At 33.8% G+C, this 25,618-nt stretch overlaps 1 protein-coding gene across 2 annotated transcripts in view; it reads left to right on the top strand.

The window, feature by feature from the left end:
* The window catches only part of PHTF2 (putative homeodomain transcription factor 2), a 111,408-nt gene that overhangs the window by 77,713 nt on the left and 8,077 nt on the right, over positions 1 to 25,618 (top strand). Inside the window, exons 8-14 of one of the 2 annotated variants that reach the window (XM_019744554.3) lie at positions 2,514 to 2,700; positions 4,231 to 4,386; positions 9,605 to 9,823; positions 17,105 to 17,233; positions 18,675 to 18,947; positions 19,255 to 19,386; positions 21,799 to 21,885. In XM_019744554.3, coding sequence (XP_019600113.1) covers positions 2,514 to 2,700; positions 4,231 to 4,386; positions 9,605 to 9,823; positions 17,105 to 17,233; positions 18,675 to 18,947; positions 19,255 to 19,386; positions 21,799 to 21,885 — 1,183 coding nt within the window. The remainder of the gene's footprint in view (positions 1 to 2,513; positions 2,701 to 4,230; positions 4,387 to 9,604; positions 9,824 to 17,104; positions 17,234 to 18,674; positions 18,948 to 19,254; positions 19,387 to 21,798; positions 21,886 to 25,618) is intronic. The other variant, XM_074340641.2, reaches the window with a different exon arrangement.

Genomic DNA, 25,618 nt, shown 5'->3' with positions numbered 1-25,618 from the left:
CGTTACTGTCCCACTCCAACAGTACTCGCAAGTGCTATTATTACCAGCCACTGCCAAGTTGCATGATTTATATTTTGAGCTTCTTTGTAAACTCTGACGTTGTACATGAACATAGTATTTTGTCATTTCAGCTTGGTTTGCAACTTACCTGCATTTAGTTCATGAGAAACATCAGATAGCTACTATGGCTTAGTAACTTACTGTTCATGACTCCTGAGAGTGTTCCGCATACTTTGAGGAGAGAAACAACCCAGAGAAGACTGGAAGGAGGCAGGGCTAAGGAAGGGAGTAAGTGGGAGATAACTGAAGGGTACCATGTGGAATGGATGCTACTAGTACTGTTTCCCCTGCTTAACATAGGCGATACCCTGTCCTGGGAAGGAAGGAATGATCCTTAGAGACGCAGTTATTACTAACTCAAAGCCCTTTTCACTGGACCCTTGTCTTTTGTCCTCTCCAGTGCTCGTTCACTCTGCAAGTTTTCAGCCACTTTTTCTACTTTGACCACTGGCCTCCAGGCCTGTTTTCAAATGCCTGCTTATTTTAGGATGTTCCTGAGAGCTTCCATCTTTCCATCTTTCTTCCCAGATAAATTTCTCCCCTTGCATATCCTGTCTGATTACTGGTTCTACCAACTTTCCAGTCTTCCTTCACCTCCTTTTGCCCCCTCCCTTTCTAGCCCAGTGTAATTTCCATGAACCTGTATTAATAACCTTTCCAAAAAACTCCTCTATCTTTGAGTTCTCCCATTTTTATAAAGTAATTTCACTTCCCTTGGTCTTTTCCCACATCTTCGTGGTGCACAATGTTAAAGGGAGAGGTAAAGGGAACAACTGGTAACTGGCGTTTCGATCACTTTCTTCCCTGGGCAGAAAAGGTCACCAGTTTTCTCTGCAACTTTTATTTTCTGTTTTTGCCCTTTCTCGTCTCCACTGTAATCCATTTCCCTCCCTCCCAATGCCACTCTTAAATGATCTTTGTTCTGTGGATCAGTTCCTTTGTCTCTGCATGTGTCTTAAGGTCTTATAGAAAGAAAAGGGTCAGAAGATCGGCTTCTGAGTTTTGCAACTCTGTGGAGATGTATTGTGAGTGACTAGAAAGCATTGGAGCTCTGTCAAGCATATGGGAAGCATGGTCTGTCTGTCCCCTTTAGCACCTTGCAGGAGAAGGTCAGGAAGGAGAGGGGTTGTGTGTATAAGACAAACTTTCTCGGCTTTGAGGAGTGCTTTAAGAAGAAATACTAACGGCAGTTTCCCAGAGAGTGGGCAGTTGGAGGTTATGTGGAGAAGATAATTAACATCATAGTCAGGCGGTCTTAATCTAGAGCAATGTTTGCCTCTAACTGGCTGTGTGACTTTAAATAAAGTCAATTAGGCCTCTTTTAATTTCTTATTCCTTGTTTCCAAAATGAGCACGTAGAATAGTGGAATGCTAAGGTCCTGCACAATTCTAAAACATTCTAATAGAACTGAGTACTTATATAGCGTTAAAGATAACTTTTTTGGTGCATTTTTAAAACCTTCTGTTTTTTCATCTACATGAAGGCAATAGACTAGTTTTATTTTTCCTTTCTTGCAAAACTGCTACTCTGGGGAAAATTCAAGGGGATTTATTTAAATATAATTAAATACAATTGCTCTTTAATAATGTTTATGATAGACTTAATCTGCATTGAGCACGTACATTGTATTTCTACTAACCATTTCCTTTGGATAGCCATTCTTTCACTCATTGGAGTCTCTGAAGAGGACTCCTCAAACATTTGCCTATTGATCAGAAATGTCTTATTATTTCCTATATTGTAGCTTATGTATTGAGAACAAAATTAATTCCTATAATGCCTTTTAGGTATTTATAAGCCAACATGATTACTAATATTTTTTCAGAGTATTTCAGTGGGTGAAAGAGGTTATTTTCTTTGTGTTCTTTGTTTCTACGTCTTTATTTAGAACCTTGTATAAATTTTTTTCTTTTTTCATATTTTTTTATGTAACAAAGGTCCTATGTCTCCACTGTCTGTTAATTTATCAGAGATATATATTTATATATATCAATGGTGATACAATGGTAATATATTTGGGTAAATGAGAGTATTAAAACTAAGTTAAACTACTAATTGCAATGTGACCTGGTAATTAACTGAGATAGTTTTATAAATAAAACTTTAAAAATATATTATTAACCATAAAAAATGGGCAAAATTTTTATTTAGATTTTGCTCAAAGACCAGGTAATTTTGACCAAGAATTGTTTGATAAGTTAGGGCATGTCCTTAGAATTGCTATTTGTAAGACCTCAGAACCTATAAAATAAGCTGAACTGGGACATTGATTTACAAATTTATTTTACATGATAGATAGTATATTTCTCATTTATTGTAAAAATAAGGTAGCCATTAAAATTCTGAGAAATAACTATGAGATTTTATTATTAACAGATCATATAATTTCTATCAGTAACTCATCCAAAGTAAACTAAGTCCCCATAACATACTTCTGCATGGGTTTTTTTAGATCGAAGAAAGCAAAGAATTCAATTGATAAATCAACTGAGACTGACAATGGTTATGTATCCCTTGATGGGAAAAAGACTGTTAAGAGCAGTGAAGATGGAGTACAAAGCCATGAACCTCAGTGTGAAACTATTCGACCAGAAGAGACCACCTGGAACACAGGAACACTGAGGAACATACCCAGCAAAGTGAGTGTGATTTTTTTAAAATAGTTTGCTTGTGTGATTTTACATTAGCTAATGAGAAGTGACTTAGACATAGTAGTTGCCTTTGAACTATGTATTTTCTCCAGAATTTATTCTGTGAGCCTTTATAAATCACATGGATGAAACTGAAAATCAGCTGAAGTAATGTGAATGAACTTGATTGCCAATGTAACCTGGCACCTTCTTGACTTGATTAATGACTCCAATTTTTCTAAATGTTAAAGCCCTTTTAATTTATAGTTGATACTTATTAAACCATATCTTTTCTTATCCCATTTCTGTGTAAGAATTTGCTTTAAATGGAACATCTGAATTTTTCTATAATGTAAACTAGGAAACTTTTCTTCCATTCATGTTCTCCCTAGGAAAATGTAATAGTACCTTGTTTCTTCTACCTTCGTTACGTTTGGTATCAGCACATTTGTTTTGTTTTTAATTGGAAAAAAATTCTTCCTGAGAATGTATTTGTTAAGATAACAGTTGTTTGTTTACTTTTCCAAAATAATAAAGAAACTATGGGTTTTTGTAACAAAGTGCAATGTAATATCTTCTACCTCTGTTTCACTGAATTTTTTTTTTGATTAAATAATTTATTCTCTAACAGCTGTTCTAGTATTAAAATGCGATCAAATTGAAAGATGTTGCTTCTGTTATATTTAGGAATGTGAGCATGAACATTTGTGTTGAAGAAAACATATAAAGAAAAGAGGATTCTCTTAATTTTGAATGGAGTATGTGTTATCCCTTGACAGTACATGTATTTTCAGTACCAGTAGGTATATAGTAAATAGTATGGGGCTGTCATGAAAGATAGTCGGTCCCTTATTTGACTTTAGATTTTTGAAGCATTTGTTGTCTGATAATGTGAGCCTCACATCACTATTGTCACTCAGCAAATACGTTTTCCATCAAACAGTTTTCAAACACGTTTGCAGGTATGTGTTATGTACTAAACTTATATGAGAGGACCATGAAAGTGTCCATAAAACTTATGCTCTGGAGTCTCTCAATTTCAGAATTTCTGAAATCTGGATGTCTCTTACAAATTGATATGTATATAATGTTGTTTGATACGTACACACATTCAACTATCATTCACCTTCTCCTGCCTCGTAAGCCAGTGATGGTCTTATAATTGATCACATTTTCAGTTTGTGAAAATAGTGTAATTAGTTCCATCTCAGTTCTCTCACCTTATTTTAAATGGTCTTTGTTCTGCTTTTATCCTAATTTTAATTTTGTCAGCTATTTCAAATTCTTTTATGAACAGAAACGTTGTAGAACAATATTTGACAAATGGCTATTAAATTGCTTTTAAAATACCAATATAGTCACTGATTTAAAACATTTTTTTCAGAAAATCAGGTGGTACTGATCAATTATCTTGAGGTTTTTGAAAGTATTTGAAGCTGTATGTGTATATGTATGCATAATTTAAAATTTTGCATTTTTAAAACTCTACAAGGTAAGTCAGAAAAGGGCAATAATCTTCTTTGTGTACTCCCAATTTAGGATACCCAAAGGACAATAACAAATGTCTCTGATGAAGTCTCCAGTGAGGAAGGTCCTGAAACAGGGTACCCATTACGCCGTCATGTGGACAGGACTTCTGAGAGCATTCTTCGGAATAGAAAGTCACACCATTATAAGAAACATTACCCTAATGAGGTATATACTTTGGCCTTACATATGTACATATATTTCTATTCTATATGTTACCAATTTACAACTTCTTTCAACAATTGAATATAATTATTGAAATAACATATCTCCCATCAGTATCAATATATTACTGTTGTATGATCAGGATTTATAGAGTAGCAGTTTTAGATTTATGTGTTGCACACATGATAAATAGCCACATATTTCTACTCGTTTTGTGCATTATCTCTGAAGACTCATACATTCAGTTTTATTTTTACTGTTAAAGAAGAACATCCTGGAGAGACAACCTTTGAGTTCCTGTGTTAGTCTTTTCTGCAATTTCAAAGGCTTTATAACTTCTTGATTATAGCAAAGTTATTATATTATTGTAAGTAATTTCCTTCATGTTACTGTCACCAGTTATTAAGTTGCCCATACTATTAAATTCAATCATTTTTCTTCTTTGATTCTATTTTTCTTTATTAATGTTTGTGTTTTTCTAAACCTTTTTCTAACTTTATCAAATGTCTTGAAGTTATCACATTTCTTGAAACTATTTACCGCATTTTGCTGTGTATAATGCGCTCCCGTGTATAATGCGTACTTATGTTTTTGGCCCAAACTTTCAGGGAAAAAAATCTTTCATTTTAAAATTTTAATTTAAATGTTATTTGTTTACATTTAGGTACTTGTTTTTTGTATTTTAAAGGAATTTTAGCAGTTATTTTTTAACATATTATAGCACAAGAAATTTTATGTAACAAATAATTACAAAACACAAGAACCAGATATAAGGTACAAGAAATTTTATGTACTGGTAACAAACAGGATATTTACACATCATAGAAGGCTAAGAACTCTTCATCCTTGCAAGTTCGTAAGTTCAACTAAACCAATTATCATATCCCAGGGTATTATTTTGCATATGGATATTGTTATTGATTTCTAGAGTTACTTACACCTTTGACTCATAAGCATAAATAAAAGAATAAAAAACATATAGATACGGAATTAGTACTACCCATGTATAATGCACATCCTTATTTTTCCTTCACAAATTGGACAAAAATAGGGCACAATATACACGGGAAAATATGGTAAATAGAAAAAGAATTTTATTCAGTTGTATTTTCAGTTTTTATTCAAAGGATGGAACATTTCATTATCTCGCTTCAAGGCAAATGAATTATTTCTTATGTCACTCTTAAGTAAACATAATCTTCTCTTTTTGGACTATGTTAGCATATTTTTCTTGATGGCTTAGGGTTAAACTTTTGAAAAATCAAATATGCTGTATTGGAATATGAATACTTGGAGGGTTTTAAGAAGTGAAGAGTATTCGTTCTTTAGATATTCTTCTCTGTGATTTTACCTCTAGTTAATCTTTCTGGTGACTGTGGCTGTGTTTCTTCTCTCAGTGTCTCTATTAGACAGACACTAATTCCAGTGTGTCCACTCATTGCCTCTTCACCCACATCATCTGATGTCCTACCCCTGTTCTGAAACCAGATAACCATGCTTGTGAAATCCGCAGTCTTATTCTATGTACAGTTAGAAGTCAGTCAGTCCTGGAAGGGATTCAAGATCTCCTACAGATGGTCTCCATTTTTCTATACAATAAGTTATTTGGCTTTAGAGATAATTATCACACCCCATAACTTTTGCTCTTTTTTGGTTTGTGCTGTGTTTTGAAGTATTGAGATTCTTGAAAACAAAACATTATTCACCAACCTTAACTTTTAAATAAATATGTTGCTTAATAGCTTCTAGATTTCATGCTAAGTGAGGCTTATAATTAGGTAGTAGGCATTGTTATTTAAAATTTTTTTAAATGATGTAAAAGATTACATAAAAATAAAATTGGGTTTTCAAATTCTCCACCTGTAAGATGAGGAACTTTAGAAGAGCAAAAAAGCTGCATTTCAGTTCCAAAAAATGTTGACACTCAAACCAACTTCAAAGCATATTTTTAAAAAGCAAAACAGAACCTCCTTTGAATAAGTAAAATTGAGACAGAAGATTTGTAGTGTTGTTTTGCGTCTTTATGTATCTATTACAATATTCTCTTTAAATTACCGGTGATATTTTTACTTTAAGGATGAGACACAAATAAATCATTTGGGGAGGCACTTTGTGCATGGGTGGGACTGGTGGGCTTGACTGTAAGATGACTGGTCAGGGACCCAGCCATTTGTTTAAGCCTCCCAGGTATCAGTATCTATAGATCTGCTTTTTTAGGGGAATTTAGTTTTTAAGGAAGAATCATTCAATCTTTGGTGCGTGGGAGTGCCAGATATTATTCTAGGCTACCATGGTGTTTGGCCCCAAGGGGCTTGGGGATGAGGTGGTGATCTTGTCATTTAGTGTGTAGACTTTCACTTAACCCCCACTTCGTCTGCCCCCACCCTCACCCCAGTTTTTTACCTTTTTCTATTGTGTACTTTATCTGGTTGGCTTCTTCCAGTCTCCAGTGGTAAGATGGTGGTGGAATAACTTGATTATCTGGGGTGTAAGGGGTATCCTGGGGAATTGATAGCTTCTTTTAAGCATTTGTCCTATTTCCTACTCTATCCTGCTTTCTTAACTCTACAGCGTCTTTCTATTTTTATTCCCTATTATAGATTAGCTTTACATTTAATAAAGGTAGCACTTGATGGAAAGCATAATGAAGAGACCACAAGCTTGGAGTCAAACTTTGGTAAAATTATGTCACTTCTCTGAGTTTGTTTCTGCCTCTACAATGGAGAGAGAAGAAGAGCATCCTCATCAGATGGTTAGGATTAAATAAAATAATGCATAATTGCCTGACACAAAGCATTCCAGTTATAAATGCTTATTCCCTTAAAATAAATAATTTTTTCCCTCAGAGTTTGATTAAATGCTCAGTTTTAGATAATCTGTCTAAAGATTTGAAATGAGCAGAACAAACCAAATTAAATGAGCTATTAACTTGAGCTCTTTTCTTCAATTCTAAACTTTCCTATTCAGCAATTTGTAATGGAATTCACAGTGACCATTTAATCACCTAAATATTGCAGGTAAAATACTATTTGAAATGTAAGCAATTTAGACAGTAATTTTTAGATTTTTACATTTGTAAAATGGCCCACTTATTAATCAGTATTTGGCAAAACACTTTTATAAGGAATTATAGACATTTCTTTATCACTGAAATTGCCCATTGGTTTCCGTTAAACAGTCATCAGGCCTTTAATCCTGTTACTTATTTCTGTATCTGATTAGCAAATCTGCATCAGAAATTAGTGATAGATTATAAGCTAGCTTTAGCAAAAATTTTAAAATTATCAATTACTGATTGCTTAATACATTCTGTGTCGTACAAGCTAATGAAAACTGTTGTGATGAAAGCTGCTTATGCTTCAAGTAGTCTGCTTGACATTAGTGAATCTGAAATATTTTTGGAGTGCTTTATATTTAAAAAAAAGGACTAATTTTTTTACCCTTTTTGTTCTATCATTTTTTCTCTTTTTATTTCTTTATTCATTTTCCTACTCAACTCTTTCAAAAAAATTTTACTTCTCTGTCAGACAAACAACCCTCCTCCCACATGTACTCTTATACACTAAATATTTATTCATGGTGCCCCATTCTAATATCAGTGAATTAATTATTGATAATGTATCTCATTCTTTCAAGATATTTTGTTACCTGTGGTAAGGATGGCAAAAAAAAGAGTGTTTGGTTTCTGTCTTTCGTGGACTTATAGTATATTTGAGTTATGATTTATTTGAGAACAGAAAATACAGGGACATTTAATTAACACAGACAATAATGTAGATGCTGGATAGCAAGGCGAATTTTATTGTCAAATGAATTTAAATAATAACTCACTTCAGGGACAAAGTATTCACTCTAAATAAAAGGCTTTAAACTAACATTTGTTGAGACCCCTCTTTGTACAGGTTTGTATTAAAAGCTATAGTGCTCATTTAATTTTCAGTATCTCTTTAAGGTAGGTAGTTTTAGTCCTCATTGGTAGATGACTAAACTAAAGGCTCAGAAACAAGGTAAGCCTGCTAGAAAAGGGTAGAGATGGCAATTTCTTGACACTCGTTGAGTGAACTTTGAAGGAAAGGAGAGTAGGATTAATAATTAGCAGTAGGAACAAAATCAGAGGCTGGCGTGGCAAACAAGCTGTGTTGAAGGGCTAGGGAGCAGCCCAGTGTCACTGGAGGAGAAAGTCGTGGCATGGCAAAGTGGAAAATAGGGTCCGACAGTAGTACAATTGAAGACAAGCATGCCAGGTGAAGGAATTTGAACTTGACTCAGGAGAGCAGTGCAAGCCACCTAAGGATTTGGGCCAGAGTAGGGAAAGAACAGCTGTACTTTCGGAAGGTTAGCCTGGAAAGAGGGAAGCTTTTTGGATAGTAGCCAATAGGAGGCTTATATAGCAAATGAAGTATGAGTGGTAAGAGTCTGGACTCTGGTGATAGCATGGGAAAGAGAAAGGGGTCTTTATAAGACATTTTGAAGGTAGAATTGACAAATCTTAGTGATGGGATGGCTAAAAACATAAAACATACCTAAAAATTTTAGCATACTTTGCTATAAGGATGACTGTTACCATTCTTTATTCAGGAAAACTTCTTTTGCATTCATTTAAATTAAAATTTTACTCAGAACTATTTATTTTGTATATTAAAAACTAGGAAAAAAGTAAATTGATGAGAAATTCTTTAACTTGTGCCTTTTAGTTTTTCACTTTTATACCATAGATTATCGCAAAAACATGAATTGGCAATTATCTTCCTAGTATAGATTATTTGTTAATTTTATGTCAATTTATTGAACTTCTATTTGAGAAATAAAAACAATTTTTGAAATACATGAAATCTATTGCTGCTAGAAAAAAAAATACTTAAGTACGAAAGCTCCATTAAACATATCAATTAAAGTGGGTTAGTCCATAAGAATTTAGGCTAATCTCTGCCTGCCTAAATTCTGAACTTCGTATAAAGTTTAAGAGAAAATAGGCACAATCTTTGCATTCAAAAGAACACTTGAGCTGAAGTGTGAAATAAAATAAATTTTGATACGAAGAAATTTTATTACTCCTTAAAAACTAATAGGTATTTTTAATGTTTTGCTATCTATTTCACTGTCATTTGACAGTGTACTTGTTGTTTCAGTAAAAAGTAGCAATATATGGTTCTAATAGAATCCTTTGATTTGGAAAGGGTACATAAAATTGCATTAATGTCAAAGAATATCTTGATTTCAGGATGCCCCTAAATCGGGTACTAGTTGCAGCTCTCGCTGTTCAAGTTCCAGACAGGATTCTGAGAGCACAAGGCCCGAATCTGAAACAGAAGATGTGTTATGGGAAGACTTGTTACATTGTGCAGAATGCCGATCATCTTGTACCAGTGAGACAGATGTGGAAAATCCTCATATTAATCCATGTGTGAAAAAAGAATATAGAGACGATCCTTTTCATCAGGTTGGTTTCCAGTCTTGGATTGTGTGGGCCTATCAGTCCTCCTCCTTTGAATGTATGTGCAGATTTTACAGAAGTGAAGAACAAGCTTACATCCGATTATTAAAATAATATTCCCATAATTTTTTTTTTAATACGAGCTGTGGTCTGGCTTTATCGAAACATAGAATCTCAGTATTTATGTTATGGTTGTGTCTCTCACCTTGGAAACATACGTTCCATGAGAGGTTGTTGGTAAATGGAGTTTTGTAAGTCAAATTGTGTTGTAGATTCAATTATCTTTTTCTCACTCAGCATATATCATGGTCAGGTCATCTGCACCTGTGGCCTGAACTCCACCCGTAAGATTATAATTCACAAATCTGCATTTCATGAATACGGATTTGTATCTCCAAGTGCTATAGTAATGCTATCCAATAGAAATAAAATGAGTCACATACGTAATTTTAAATTTTCTGATAGCCTCATTAAAAACATTTAAAAATGGAATTAGTTTTAATATGTTTTATTTAAGCCAGTATATTTAAAATATCAATTCAAGTAATGAAAAATATTAATGAAATATTTTACTTTTTTTATACTAAGTCTTCAGAATCTATTGTGAACACTTACAGCACATCTCATTTGTACTAGCCACATTTCAAGTGCTCGGGGGCCACATGTGAGTAGGGCATACCATCCTGGACAACATTTGAATGTCCTACCAGTACCTCAGATTTAAGCAAACATACCGTCTTCTCTCATAAATCTGTTTTTCTTATGGCACTCAGGTGGGTGACAGCTCCATCATCCACTCCCTTGTCCAGAGACTCGGTGGTCATTTAAAATCCTCACTCTTCCTCACTTTCATCTCTCTCTTATCCAAGTCCTCAAAAAGTCCTAATAAATAAAACCAAAAAGTAAGCTCTTAGAAACCTAGAGCCAGAAAGGAACTTCCTTAACTTGATAAAAGGTAGCTATCAAAGAACCTTCTAAAAACCTACGGATTTAATGATGAAATTTTAGGAGCATTTTTATTAAAGGCAGGAACAAGACAGAGATACCCATTATCACTGCTTTTTCTATCAAAATCCTACCAGCATGTTTGTTTGTCTGACTGTTTTCAGTTGGACTTAGACTGATTTAAAGTTTACATTAAAGAACAAACTGTCAATAGCAAAAACAATTTTAAAGAACTACAGGAGACTTTCCCTACTAGATATAAAAATTTACTTTAAAGGTATAATAAAGATAGTATGGTATGTGTATATGCAATAGACTGAAAGGTTGTGAAAGGTTTCATACATATGTTGAAATCTAACCCCCAGTGTGATGGTATTAGGAGGTGGGGCCTTTAGGGGGTGATGAGGTCATGAGGGTGGAGCCCTCATGAATAGGATTAGTGCCCGTATAACAGAGGTCCCAGAGAGCTCCCTTGCCCCTTCCACCAGGTGAGGTTACAGCAAAAAGAGGGCAATCTATGAACCAGGAAGTGGAATCACCAGACACCAAATCTGTTGGCACCTTGATCTTGGACTTCATAGCCGCCAGAACTGTGAGAAATAGATTTCTGTTATTTCTAAGCCATCCAGTCTATGACATTCTGTTATAGCAGCACCAAAGAGACTAAGTCAGCATATAAACAAATAGACCAATGAGTCAGCATAGAAAACCCCAAAGTAGATACATACTTATGTGGATCCCTGATTGATAACATAAGTAGCATTACAAATCAATGGGAAAAGATGGACTGTTCAGTATATGGTTGTGGGTCAAATGATTTATTATCCATAATAAAAATTTATTCCAGATAGTTCCTAAATGTGAAGAAGCAAAACTTTAAAATATTTAGAAGAAAATATAGAGGAAAATCTTTGTTACTTCAGGTATGAGAATAATTTTTTAAATAAGATACAAAAAGCAAAACATCAAAAATTAGGAGATTCACAAATTTGAATATCTTAAAATTTAAAACTTTGGGCTGAAAAATTAAGCCATAAATATTATTAAAAGAAAAGCCACAGGCTAGAAGATATTTCCAACATATCAAAGTATTACTATACAGTGCATATAAAGAATGAGTAAGTAAAACACAAATGACTCAATAGACAAATGGACAAACAGTGTGCACAAGGCATTCACCTAGATGGATAATATATAAGTAAAAATGGTCAGCCTTGTTAATAATCAGGAAATGTAAATTAGAACAAAGATATAATTTCATATTGATCAGATTGTCAAAAAATTTTAATCTGATAAATTACACAGTTGGCAAGAATGTGAAGAAAGAACTCTTATTCAATGCTGATGTTACTATAAATTTGTACAACTACTTTGGAGAGCAAAGTAGTTGCTCTCATTTTCTCATTACATAGTAAAATTGAAGGCCTGCATATTGTAGGACTCTTATCTGACTCCAAGGAAACTTTAGAAGATAGGCACAAGGAGATATGTAAAAATTTTTATGTGTATGATACTGCATTGTGCATAATGATGAAAAATTAAAAATAATTTAATAGCCAACAATATAATTAATAAATTATGGAATATGATAAAACATACAGCAGTGAAATTGAATGAACTCGGCTTCATATATCAAAAGGAATAAATCTTATGAATGAAAAAAGCAAGTTGTAGAAGTATACATACAATATACCATTTATATAAAGTTTTAAAACATAAGGCTATATTATATATTGTTTATTGATAATAGCATATGCAGAAAGAGTATAAAAACATGCAAGGGAATAATAGACACCAAATTTAGGATAATAGATCTGAGGAATGAAAGAATGAATTGAGAGTAGGGAAGGGTACAAATGAGTTTCAATTTTGCCTGTAATATTTTTTTAATTAACATATCTGGAGCAAATAAGGGGGGATAGTTAAAATATGATAAAGTCAAGTAATATTATTCTCTATCTGATTGAAATGTTTCACTTAAAAAATGTATCCCTTAGTTTTGGCTCTGGCCATGGGAAAAGTGTCAGTGGAAAGAAGCTTTGCTGCAGGGGTTTGAGAGGTGAGAATGAGGAATGAAGTTTAAGAAGCATGGCCATGAACGTTTGGAAAATGAACTAGTAGTTAGATGGGGAAATAGAGCTGAAGGAATGTGTTGGTTCCCCCTAACTCCCCAAGTTGTGAAATATCTGACCACATTTTATATATATATATATATAGTACTATATATATATAATACGTAGGAGAAAACTAGCAGGGAAGAATTGAAGAGGTACAGGAGAAAAAGTTGGATGAGGTTTCTTAGGATGCTGGAAGGGAAGCATAATTGGGAAGCTTAATTAGCCTTCCTCAGCAAGAGGAACACATCCTCTGTTGAGATAGGAAGAGGAGGAGCGGTGCATAAACGAGTAAGACGATGAGATAGTTACTGCCTAATGATCTCTATTCTGTGAGTGCAGGAGGTGAGGGGGTCTAACAGTAAGAAGCGAGGTGGTAGGACACTCATATGGGACTTGTGGATGGTGGTGAAAGCTTGAAGTTACCATTTGCAGGAAATAGAGACTGGGGAGAGAGACAGTATGTGTGTGCATGTATTCAAGCAACTTCACACATTAAAAGAGTCACACTGTCACTTTGTTGAGGGTCCAGCTGGAATCTGAAAACATGGATTTGTAGTTGCCCATTCCACACAGTTGTGTGATAGTTTCTGGAATACTGTTGTAATACTCATAACAAGAGCAAACATCTAATTAGCATTTATTATATGCCAGGCACTTTGCAAAGTAATCTAGTTGCATTATCTCATGTAATCCTCACAACCCATGACAGTGTGGTTTAGTTTTTATTTTATAGATGAGGAAATTGAGGCTAAATTAAATAATTCACCGAAAGTCACACAGCATAAGCGCTCAACAGATAGTTGCTATTCAAAGGACAGGAGAGGGGATGGTATACTGATTGAAATAATGGATAGGGTAGGAGTCTAGACATGTTAGATTGAGAAGGAAATGAAACCAAGAAGGGACTGATAGGTTAAAGGATAGGTGCATTCAAGGAAATAAGTGTTTCAGAATTGAAGGTTTGAGAGATCTGTTAAGATGAGAGGTGTGTTTGAAGACTCATTTCAGAAGTGGAGCAATTCTGTGTGGTGAAGAGTTCCAGGGTGTGTCCATGAGAATAGCGGAAGGTTCCTGGAATTTAAGAAGGAAAAAAGCAGTGATCAATCCATGAGAAGCGGGTTGATCCACGGGACTGGACCTGCAGCGTTTGCATATTCATCTGAGTCACTGAGGACCACACTGGGAGGGAGGTTCAGGGACATGCTGTGAACTGTTTTCCCAGCGACACCTAAGTGGCCTCAAAGTGAGGACCCTGGTTGAGTCACACAGTGCCTGTTACATAGTACGTGTTTAATAAATATGAGTTGGGTGAGTGAATGAAATGAAATAAATTTTTTTCTAAACATGCTGATTAGACTTTTCTTAAATGATTAAAAATTGTGTTTAATGAATGCTATACAGAATAAATTGGCACTGAATCTGTCACACCATTCTGCTCCCTTTTTGGTAAGACGAAAATTTTTAAGTGTTCTACTTGGCACGACTAGTTATAGTATCCATTGGTTTTGCTTTTGGATGAAAGACTTGATTTTACACACATTTCTTATTCTCAGACTTCTGAAAAATAAGCTCAGGTTTTCAGTTTTACTAGTAGCCATGTAATGGAAATTAGCTCCCTTTGATGAAAAGCTACTAGATTTTTCTTGTTTGACTAAGGTCTTTATTAGGTTTGGAGGACCCTTTTCTGCCCACCGTAAAAGACTGAAAAATCCCTCCCATGAAGAAACTGAGCATTTGAATCAATGTATTCTAGTCAGGATGTTACCAAATCTATAGTTTTGTTTTTTAGTTTTTTTTAATTGTTTGTTTTATTTTCTTTGTAAACAGTACCTGAAACATTTATACAGGAGAAAATTTTCCTCCTCTAGTCATGGCTGAGTATATAATAAAATATAAAGCCATATTAAAGTGAAATTCATCTTTCAATAGGTAAAGCCAGATTTTAATGAGTACAATTCCTGTAAAGCAGTTGTCATGATGAATTTATTTGAGATAAAACCTGCCACCATTTAAGTATGGTTTTAAGGGAGTTTTGAATGAACAAGGAGCAAAGCAGTTGAGATTTTGAATGAGAATAAAGAACAATCATTAAGAGTTCCAAATTTCAGTTTGAAAAATATACTAAAGAACCTATATGATAAAATTATAAAATGGGATTATTTGCTCCGATGTTTCCCCTGAGCCTTTTTAAAAATTTGTTTCATGTAATAACTGCTCTCCATACAGTTCAGCAGTGCCTGTTTCAACAAGACGGTCTTTCAGAATACATACATACATTTGACAAGCACAAGTATGGGGTTCTTTTGATTAACTTTTTAAATTCACCAGTTGCTAGTTGCATTCTTCACTATTGCTCTCTGGCTTTCTAGAAATAGGGAAATGATCATCAGATGCTGACAAGGTAGCTGGGCAGAATGAGCACTTTTGGAAGGAGAGTGAAGAACTTGATTTCCTGTTTCTGTGTCTAGATGGCCCTTCGTGGCGTTGATGTACCTTGCTTCATGTAATTGAAAAACCTTTAACTCACTGTTACAGACTGAGCGTTAAAACGGAACCAAAAACTAAAAAAAGAAGCCTGTAAATCTGTGGTTGAAATCTGTTGCCTCTCAGGCTTAACACTTTCCATTCAGCTTCTCTCTTGTTCCTAGCTTTCTAGTTCCATTATGTTTCATAATTATTAAACTTCCAGGGAAAGTTTGATACATATTTTGATGCAAATTATTTCTATCCCAAACCAGAATATTTTATTTGGAGATAAATTGTGAAACATTATTTGAAAAATTAAGTGGATAGTTAATAACCAGTATATCATAGCTCTTAAGGATCTCCAATAGTGAAATATGTAACTCTGAAGGTTAATGTATATTAAAATGCTCTTATCTGTGGGAAAGATAAATTTTTAGAGGAAATCTGTTCCAAGTCAAATAATTACATGTAAAAGAGCTTTCCCAATAGCATGACCACTAGCATTATGATTTGCCTATAATTATTCATCAGTTTTTATTCTGTTTACAGTAAACATGGTATATACAGCTTTACATAAAGAAAATTAATGTATGAGGTCATAATAATAATAATTTCCTTTCTCTGTTTTCTTACATATTACTGAATTATCTTATACCTTTAATGAAATGAATCAATGCAACTTTATTCTCCCTAGAGGAAAATGTATTCCTTAAGTTTACAGAAACATATCTTTACAATATTTTAATCACATTTTGTCCTCCAAAGAACAAAACTAGGGTAGATTAGTCTGTTCATTGTTTAAAGTTATTTTAATGAAATGTGTTATAAAGTAAGTTAGAAATACTGTAATGCCAACAAATTCATCCCATTCTAAGTCTAATCTTTTAGTGTTACTTCTATCACAATCAAATGTAAAGATGACTGTTCCATTAATTTTGTTGCTACCTTTAACCCCCAACTATCCTATTTTGAGGTTTTATTCCTTTTTGGGTCTAAAACAAACAAACTTAAGCATTTGATCCTTTGTATTAAAGCTTTCAGTGTTTCTTTTTACCTTTTTTATTTCTTGAAACATTGAGAAATACTTCATACTAGTACTTGGGAGAGTACTTCTAGTTCTGTGTGCTTCAGCTTGCAATATTTGCTTTGAGAAAAAAGTTAAATCAGTTCTTTGGAGAAATGCTATATTAAAATATCAGAAAAATAACTAAGTCAAATATTAAGGGTAGGTATGTGAGGACGAGTGTCTTTCAGGATGAGATTATATCACTAGTCTTTCAAAGAGGTTCAATTCTCAGCTGTCATTTTTTTGTATTGAATTATCATAAGTTGGACAACCACTAATATGAACAATTTGATGCCCATTTGTCTTTGAACATTAGTATATTAGTAGCTATGTAGACAGATTGAAACCTAAGTGCTTTTGCTGACACATTTTAGAGTATTTTTGAACATGTTGCCTAATATCTGTTATAGAAAGTTCTTAACTTACACATTTTTATAACTGTGTAATATCTTATGCCATCTGTTCAATGTATATGCTAGCTAATTTTAAGATAGAATTTTAGTGTCATTGAAATTGTCTGTGTAAGTACAGATCTAGCTATGCACATATATGTATGTTTTATTTAGAAAACATTAATGCATTCACCAATTTCTATTTTTTAGTATAGTCAAAATTATGTGTATATATACATGTGTATGTTTTATTTATGAAATATGATAAATGCATTCACCAATTTCTATTTATTTTTTGTAGAGTCATTTGCCCTGGCTCCATAGTTCCCACCCAGGATTAGAAAAAATAAGTGCTATAGTGTGGGAAGGCAATGACTGTAAGAAAGCAGACATGTCTGTACTTGAAATCAGTGGAATGATAATGAACAGAGTGAGTTTTTAAATTTTATCTTTTTAATTCAAGGATAATTAAGTAATTACTGGAATATTTGTAACCTACTGTTCTCATTTCTTCAACCTGAAAAAATAAGTTAACTGTATTTGCTCTGTTGGTGATTTAAACAGTGATTTGTCAGCAAACCACTCTGACCTTTTAGTGTTTCATTCTTGTGACAAGAGTAGATACAATCTAAAATTTTCTTCTTTTGTATTATTCTTTCTTTTGCTTTCTGTGGATCAAATTGAGGAACTACTAAATATATACAAGTTTTGATGAAGATTTATTTTTCTTTATCATCCCTCCTGGTTTATTTATTTATTAGTACCCAAAACATTAAAACAAAATTTCAAACTAGAAAATTAATATTGATACTTGCTTGCCTAGTTAAATGTATAAAAGTAATGCAACCAGTGGTAAACATTTTGAATAATTTGAAGTAGAGTACATTTACTATGGATTTTAATTTCAGTTTCTATTCAGTTGTTTATTTTATCAGATCATTGCTACATTTTAAATTTTACCTGGTTCCTGTGGACAACTAGTCATGATTTAACTCTCAATTCTAAATATCTTGTGGGTTGTTATGCTAGAACTGTTGTACACACTTTATATAGAAGAGGAATTAAAATAAGTGGGTCTAGAAATTTTTCTACTTCCTTTTACATGTCTTAGTATGAGCAGTGAAAAGCTACTGACAAGCAATCTCTAGAGACTTAACTCTAGCTGGTGCTCTGTACACCTTAACAATCTGTGAACTAGCAGATCATTTACATAATGTATAATATGATGGTAAAAAGTTAGCTAGGTGATATTTAATGGACCTTCCAGTTCCATCCATCTTATATTTTCCTATTATTTAATTTTCAGTTTTTTATAATCCCCCTCACCCTCTTTTCTCCTCTCTTATTTAATTTTCCCCCTCTAACATACTCTCTTCTAATATGGTTTTAGAGTTTAAAGAAACATCCATTTATATTGAGTTCTTTGAAGAAAAACACAAGTTACAAATTTATCAAATAAGTATAATTCTAGAATTTTTTCTTTCATGAATTAAATTTAAGTGGATATGAGATCTCATTCTTTAATATTGCAATATTTGTGAATATGTCTAACATTTGAAATAATGAGATACATTAAAATATTTTCAAGATCTGGGTAAGACCAAGATAGTTAATCCTTTTATATTTACTTAGTGAATTAGAGAGCTAATAATGAACTGTTTTTAAAAACTGAAGAAATAATGACTTTTTTATGTGTAATAGGCTCTCAACCTCTGAGTAAGTTATAATTTTATTACTCATGTATTAAAACTAATATATTTTAACAAAATGACTTCATATTGCTATAAATAAAACCATATTTAATAGGAATTCATGTTACTGTAGGTAAATCTGTATACTTTTTTTTCTTTTTTTCTTTTCTCTCTATAAAGGTGAACAGCCATATACCAGGAATAGGATACCAGATTTTTGGAAATGCAATCTCTCTAATCCTAGGTTTAACTCCATTTGTTTTTCGACTCTCCCAAGCTACAGACTTGGAACAACTCACAGCACATTCTGCTACAGAACTTTACATAATTGCATTTGGTTCTACTGAAGATGTCATAGTTCTTTCTATGGTTATTATAAGTTTTGTGGTTCGTGTGTCTCTTGTGTGGATTTTCTTTTTTTTGCTCTGTGTAGCAGAAAGAACTTATAAACAGGTGGGTATAATATAGACTTCCGAATAGAGACTATTTTATTCTTGTCCTAATATTCCAAGTATTCTGAAGTATTTAATATTTCATTTTGACCTGCTAATTATTTTCCTGTTTTGATTTTGTAGTATTTTCCTATTATTTAATTTTCAGTTTTTTTATAATCCCTCCCACCCTCTTTTCTCCTCTCTTATTTAATTTTCCCCCTCTAGCATAACTTAACCATTAAAATCATAACAATCCATAATTTGTTGATTTTTGTTTTTCTGTGGTAAGCTACTTGAAAATTAATCCTTACCTTTACTTTTTTTAGCGATTACTTTTCGCAAAACTCTTTGGACATTTAACATCGGCAAGGAGGGCTCGAAAATCTGAGGTTCCTCATTTCCGGTTAAAGAAAGTACAGAACATAAAAATGTGGCTATCTCTCCGGTCCTATCTTAAGGTAAAATGATAGAGATAAAAGTACTCTTAATGTGCTGTCTCCTTCTCAGAATTCCACTTTCTTTCTTAATATGTATGTATGTCTAGATGTATAGTCACATATGTATTCACATCGTACTGTGTGACCCATACTTGTTCTTTTAGATCCATATGCAGAAATCCAAAATAAATGTTTCACTGGTTCTTTATAGTAGAATACCTGAAGTCTACAAGGCTTTAAATGCATTTGAAGTAGATGATTCAAGATCAGATTGTCCTGAGTTTATCTTTGTTCATAATCTCACCAATTTCTGCTCATTCATAAGCTACATCAGGGGTGTCCAAACTGCGGCCCGCAGGCCAACTGCAGCTCGCAGTCCATTGTTAATTGGCCCGCAGCAAATTCCAAAAATATATTTAGTTTACTTAAATAAACCAGGTGAGGCAATACGTATTTCACCTCGAGTGAGTGGCCTGGCTGTTTGTGTATTTTACCACATATGGCCCTTGGTGAACACCGTTGAAAAAAGTTTGGACACCCCTGAGCTAGATTAAAGATTTCGTTTATGCCTAGAATGGTTATCACAAGCCAGCAGAGGGAGCCCACTGCTTTAAAAAGAATTGGAAAAAAATAATCAGTAATCAATAAGTCCCCTCATTGAAGTACCACCTATTACTATTTAAAAATATTAGCTTACAATTCTAAGTCATTTTTTCCATACTGTTCTTTTAATCTTTTTAAATAACTTTCCTAATTATGGAAATAAGATTAAAAAAAGAAACTCAGGAGGGAAATGGGGAACATCAATTAGTTTTAGGAAAACACTTCTGAGGATTATTTCTTTGGTGCAGTAAGTAGCAATGTATTTCATTATGTATGGTGTAACCATGTCTTAATAAAGGTGACCCAAATACCAGATATCCTCTAGCATACCTAGGTCTTTAATGCTTTTTATTGTGAAGTAACAACGAAGGAGTGAACAAAGTTTGCACTGTTTGTCTGCCCTTCTATTTAAAAAATTAATTACTCTCTTTGTTTAACTTGTTATTCAACTAATTGAGTCTCCATTGGGAAATGCTACAAATTGGCTTAGATTATTTTTTCTCACTGTGACATGTCTGTTGTCTGGAGAGATGAATATGTCTTTGGTGTGTGGCTTAGTGAGAAGCCAACCCAAGCTTCCCGTCATTATCAACCCGAAGTAGGTTTTGTATTCTTTTATCCATTGATTACCTTATTCAGTAAGCATTTAGTTACTGTTAACCGTGTGTCATCCACTGTACGTGAGATGAAAGTCCCTTCCCTCAGGAGCTTATACTTCAGTGAGGGGAACATTTAACCCCAGACCTAGGAATTATCCTTGGAATTTACTTCTTTGTGTTTCCAACATCCGATTTATCACCGATTCCCACCTTTCTGCTTCCAAGAAACGTCTTGAATTCATTTACTTCCATTTGTTTCTATTTCCACCGCCCCTCCACCCCCCAATTGAACCAGTCATCTTCTGTATTGGGCTACTTTCAGTTGCCTCTTACCTGGCTTCCTAGCATTCATATTTCCTCCTTCCAATACTTTCTTCAGTCTGCTACCAGAGATCTTTTAAAAATGTAGACTTGACCATGTAATTCTTAGAACATTTTGGAGGTTCTCTGTTGCTGTTAGGATAAAGAACAAAATGTTAACAGGGCTTATAATGCCCTTCTGACCTAGCTCCTACTGATAGCCTATCTTTCTTGTCTCATTTTGAAACATTTTCCTCCCTACCTCCCAGCCACACTAGACTGCCTCAGTTCTGTGAATGCACTATGATCTTTCCAGTTCTGTGCTCTTGCACATGGTCTTCTTTCTGCCCATCTTGCCCCTGCATCATAGTTGGGTATAAATATCACCTCCTTAGGGCGACCTTCTCGGGCCCACACACTGAATTTGAGAGCCAGGAGTGTGGGCCTGGGAAGGTCTCCCTGAGGAAGTGATTTACATCAGGATTTTCTCAGAGCATCCTGTAGCTTCCCTCACAGCACTCATCACTACTTACCACATACGTGTATCTGTGGTTATGAGCTTATTGTCTGGCTCCCTACTAGTTCCTGTGAAGGTTGGGACTGTATCTGTGTATTTCCAGCACCTAGCACAGAGCCTCATTCTGAGCAGGTGCTTAAGAAACATTTGTCGAGTAAATGATTGGTGTTTTAAAAATGAAGTATTTGGAAGTTATGCTAAGAATTCTAGGCTATATATTCACCATTTTCACTGTTTTGCAAATCCTCAGGAAGTAGTAACAGTTTGTAATTAAAATTCATTTGACAAATCAGGCATGTTTTCAACGTTATAAGTTATCAACCTACAGTGATGGATCAGCACTTTAATTGAAAGCATGGAATTACCTGCTAATTAGTAAATATATTTAAAACTGTTTTCTCTTTTTTACCCCAGCGTCGAGGTCCTCAGCGATCAGTTGATGTAATAGTTTCCTCTGCTTTCTTGTTGACTATCTCAGTTGTGTTTATCTGTTGTGCCCAGGTGAGTTAAATTATTCTGTATAGAAATTTAGATAATGAGATCTATAAATGTTCAGCCTCAGAAGGCTTTCTAATAATAAGCAATAAAAGTAATAATATAAGTAAGCCTAGCTACACAATTTTGAAATTGACTTTTTGCAGTTTATTATTATTTTTCAGTAGAATAAATAAATATACCTTATTCATCTCTATGTCACAACAGTGGCTAGCATATTCTCAGATGTCTGTTGATTGGACATATAACAATTAGTTTTTGTCTACAGTTCACCTGGTTATCTTTACTTTCCCCCAAAAAACTTAGGAATGACGCTAGGAATTCTCACTGATCAAGATTAATCAGGAAACACAAAAGTATTTCAGGATATACTAGGCTATAAAATTTAAACTTTTATTTCAAGTAATAGGACATACTAGATTACCTGAAAATTCTTCTCCTTTAAAACATCATACAATGCTGCAAAAATAAAACCCAGCTTTTTAATATCCATATATAAACTTTTTAAATATGCATACTGTGTGTGTGTGTATACATATATGTGTGTGTGTGTGTGTGTGTGTGTGTGTGTGTGTGTGTGTGTGTGTGTGTGTATGAGTTTTTAAGACAGTAAGGGGCCAAAATAAAGATAAAACTGAAAAACAGAGCAATTAAGTATATATTTTGATGCCATGGCAGCCCTAGGACAAGGAGGTGAGGTACATTGTCAATCTTAGTGTCCTAGAAACTTGAGATTTTATGCCCACATGAGGACAGAAGATGAGACCTTGACATACACTCTTATACATGCTTACCCAATAAGGCCAGAACCCTCAAAGGCCTATAGTCTCAGTGAAAAGGTGAGTAAGAAAAACAGCCTGCCCACCAGCACAGGAAGACAATAAAGAAGCTTGTCTAACTCTGCCTGGACTCCGGCAAGGAGGTGGGGAAAGTCTCTCCTAAGAATATATAGCTGTAGGCCTGCCCTTATTACAGGTTCAGGTTTCAAATAAATGTACATTATAGATCTTGTCCTATAACCCTTATGTCAAGAAGTTAATTTAAAAAGTGATCCTAGGCTCCTGGATACATGGTGGAAGCAAAACCAAGACTATTCTGCCGTATGTGATTTCAATCTAGGCCTCACAAGATTTACACAGATAAAGCCTCTTCAAGTTTCAAAACACCTGAAGAAACAATCCAACATGTGTGGGTCAACTGATCAATAAACAGGATTAAATCTCCAGCTACTTCAGATAATAGACTGATCAGATAGAAACTATAAGATAAGTTTGTTTAAAGTGATTAAAAACATAACACCATGAAAAAAAAAAAGATTTGAAAGAGAACCAAAGAGTGCTTCAGAGAAATGAAAAATATGGTCATCGACATTAAAAACAAAACAAACAGAAAAATTAGCCAATTAAAGACAACTGAAAATCGTGAACTGGGAGATGGAAAAAATTACCCAGAATATAGGACAGGGATAAAGAGATGCAAATATGAAAAGGAGACTGAGACAAATGGAAGATCCAACATACATCTAACGAATTCTAGAGGGAAAGAAGAGGGAAAACAATATTTGGAGAGATAATGGCTATGAATTTTTCTGAATTGAAGAAAAGCATTAATTTTCAAATTTAGGAAGCAAAAACAAGAAGCAGCTATAAAAGTAAATCCACACTTAGATACATTGTAGATAAACTGCCAAACAATCTTAAAATCTTAAAAGCCAACAAAAGGGAAAGACTGATTTCTTTATTCACAATTTCTTATTACATCTCAGTGTCTTCAGGATTTAATTGCCATGTTTCTGAAGTAAATCCTGTAGTTCTCTTATAAATATGAAGAAATCTATTGCTAGCAACAAAAGACACATGAAACATAGTAATGTTGAAAGGTCTTAAATGTAAAAGGATAGAAAATACTAGCCAAGAGACAGCTGGTAAACTTACATTAATATCAGATGAAATAGACTGTAATCCAAGAAGCCTGACAAAAATTAAAAGAATAATTCATCAAGAAGATCTAACAGTTCCAAACTTGTATGCATGTAATCATATAACTTTAAATATATCTGTATATAGCCAAAATCAATAGCACTATATTGAGAAATTAATGAAATACCATGTTGGGAGGTTTCAATACATTTCTTTTAGTAATTAATAGATTAAGCAAGCAAAAAATATAATTAAGATATGTATCCAAATAAGAGAATCAAAATTTTATTCTAAAATTGGAGAATACATATTATTTTCAGGCATAAGGACAGTTACAAAACTTTCCCATGTACTAGGCCACAAAGTACTTCTCAGCCAATACCATACAGACCACTTGATCTAGCTGTAATGCAATTAAAGTAGAAAACAGTGACAGCAACAAAAAACCTCCTATATTTGGGAATTTTAAAATAGATAAATAACAAATACTGGGGGTGCCCAAAAAGTGTATACAGGTGGACACTTCAGTCAACGTTGCTCAAGCATCAAAAGTTTCTGGACGCTGATGGTAAGTAACCATTTTGAGCACCTCTTGTAATTGCAGAAGTCAAATGTGACTTGTATTCACCTTTTGTTATTGACATATATTGAGTATTATAACTTTAATACAGTATTCCTTTCTTAAATTGTGTATACATTTTTTTGGCACTCTTTGTATTTAAAAAGAAAAAGCACAGTATTAAACTGAAATACTGACACAAATGAGGATTTTTTTAAAAGAATACCAGTATAAGTTACTATATGTCATTAAAGTTGAAAGCTTACGTGGACAGTTTTTTTTACAAATTCATAATTCTTAAAACTGACTAAAAAAATAATTGAAAACCTGACACCCAAAACCATAAAGCAGTATTGATTCAGTAGTTTAAAATCTGTCACCAACAAAACTCCTCTAGACCCATGGTTTCACAGATGAATTTTGCCAAATATTAAAATAAACAGGTAGTCCTGATCCTACATAAAATATCTAGAGAATAGAAAACGGGGCATATTTCCCCAACTCATTTTATGTGGCTAATATAATCTTGCTACCAGCACCAGAGAGAGCAGTGTGATAACGGGAAGCCATGAACTAATTTCCCTTATTAACTTAGATGCACAATATTAGGACGATGAAGCCAGCAATTTAATAACAATAAATGTGCCATGATCAAGATAGTTTATTCCAGCAACGCAAAGATTCTCAACTTTAGAAAATCCATTAATTGAGTTTGAGCTCCCTTAATTGACTAAAGGAGGAGGAAACATCCAATTATCTCAGTCAGATGCAGAAAACAAATTGGTAAATTTCAGTGGAGATTTGTAGTACAATGACTGGAAAATTCTGTCCTTAATCTGATAAAGCATATCTTTCAAAAATTGAGCAAACATTGTACTTACGATATTTATTGCCTTAGAGGTATTAACTTTAAAATCAGAAATAAGACAGTTACCTTCTCTACCATTTCTAGTGAGCATTTTGGTAGAAGGTACTGACCAGGAAAGATGGATGCAACATCAAAATAAAAAATCAGTTTGCCCTATAAGACAGAGATCAGCAAACTTCCTCTGTAAAGGGCCAGATAGTAAATAGTTCAGACTTTTCCCTGATACATGCAGTCTTTCATATATTGCTCTTCTCCCACACCCGTCCCTTAAAAATGTATGTACTACAAAAGACACCATAATGACAAAATGGAGTCTGGGAAAAGATATTGACAAAACATGTGACTTAAATAGCATTGTTATTCCGATATACAAGTAACTTCTACAAATCAATA

Source organism: Rhinolophus sinicus, chromosome 4, assembly GCF_057876585.1.
Source record: "Rhinolophus sinicus isolate RSI-liver-muscle chromosome 4, RSI-T2T, whole genome shotgun sequence".
In the NCBI taxonomy this organism is placed as follows: domain Eukaryota; kingdom Metazoa; phylum Chordata; class Mammalia; order Chiroptera; family Rhinolophidae; genus Rhinolophus; species Rhinolophus sinicus.
Note: the sequence above shows the minus strand (reverse complement) of the source record. Positions and strands in the feature narration are given on the sequence as shown.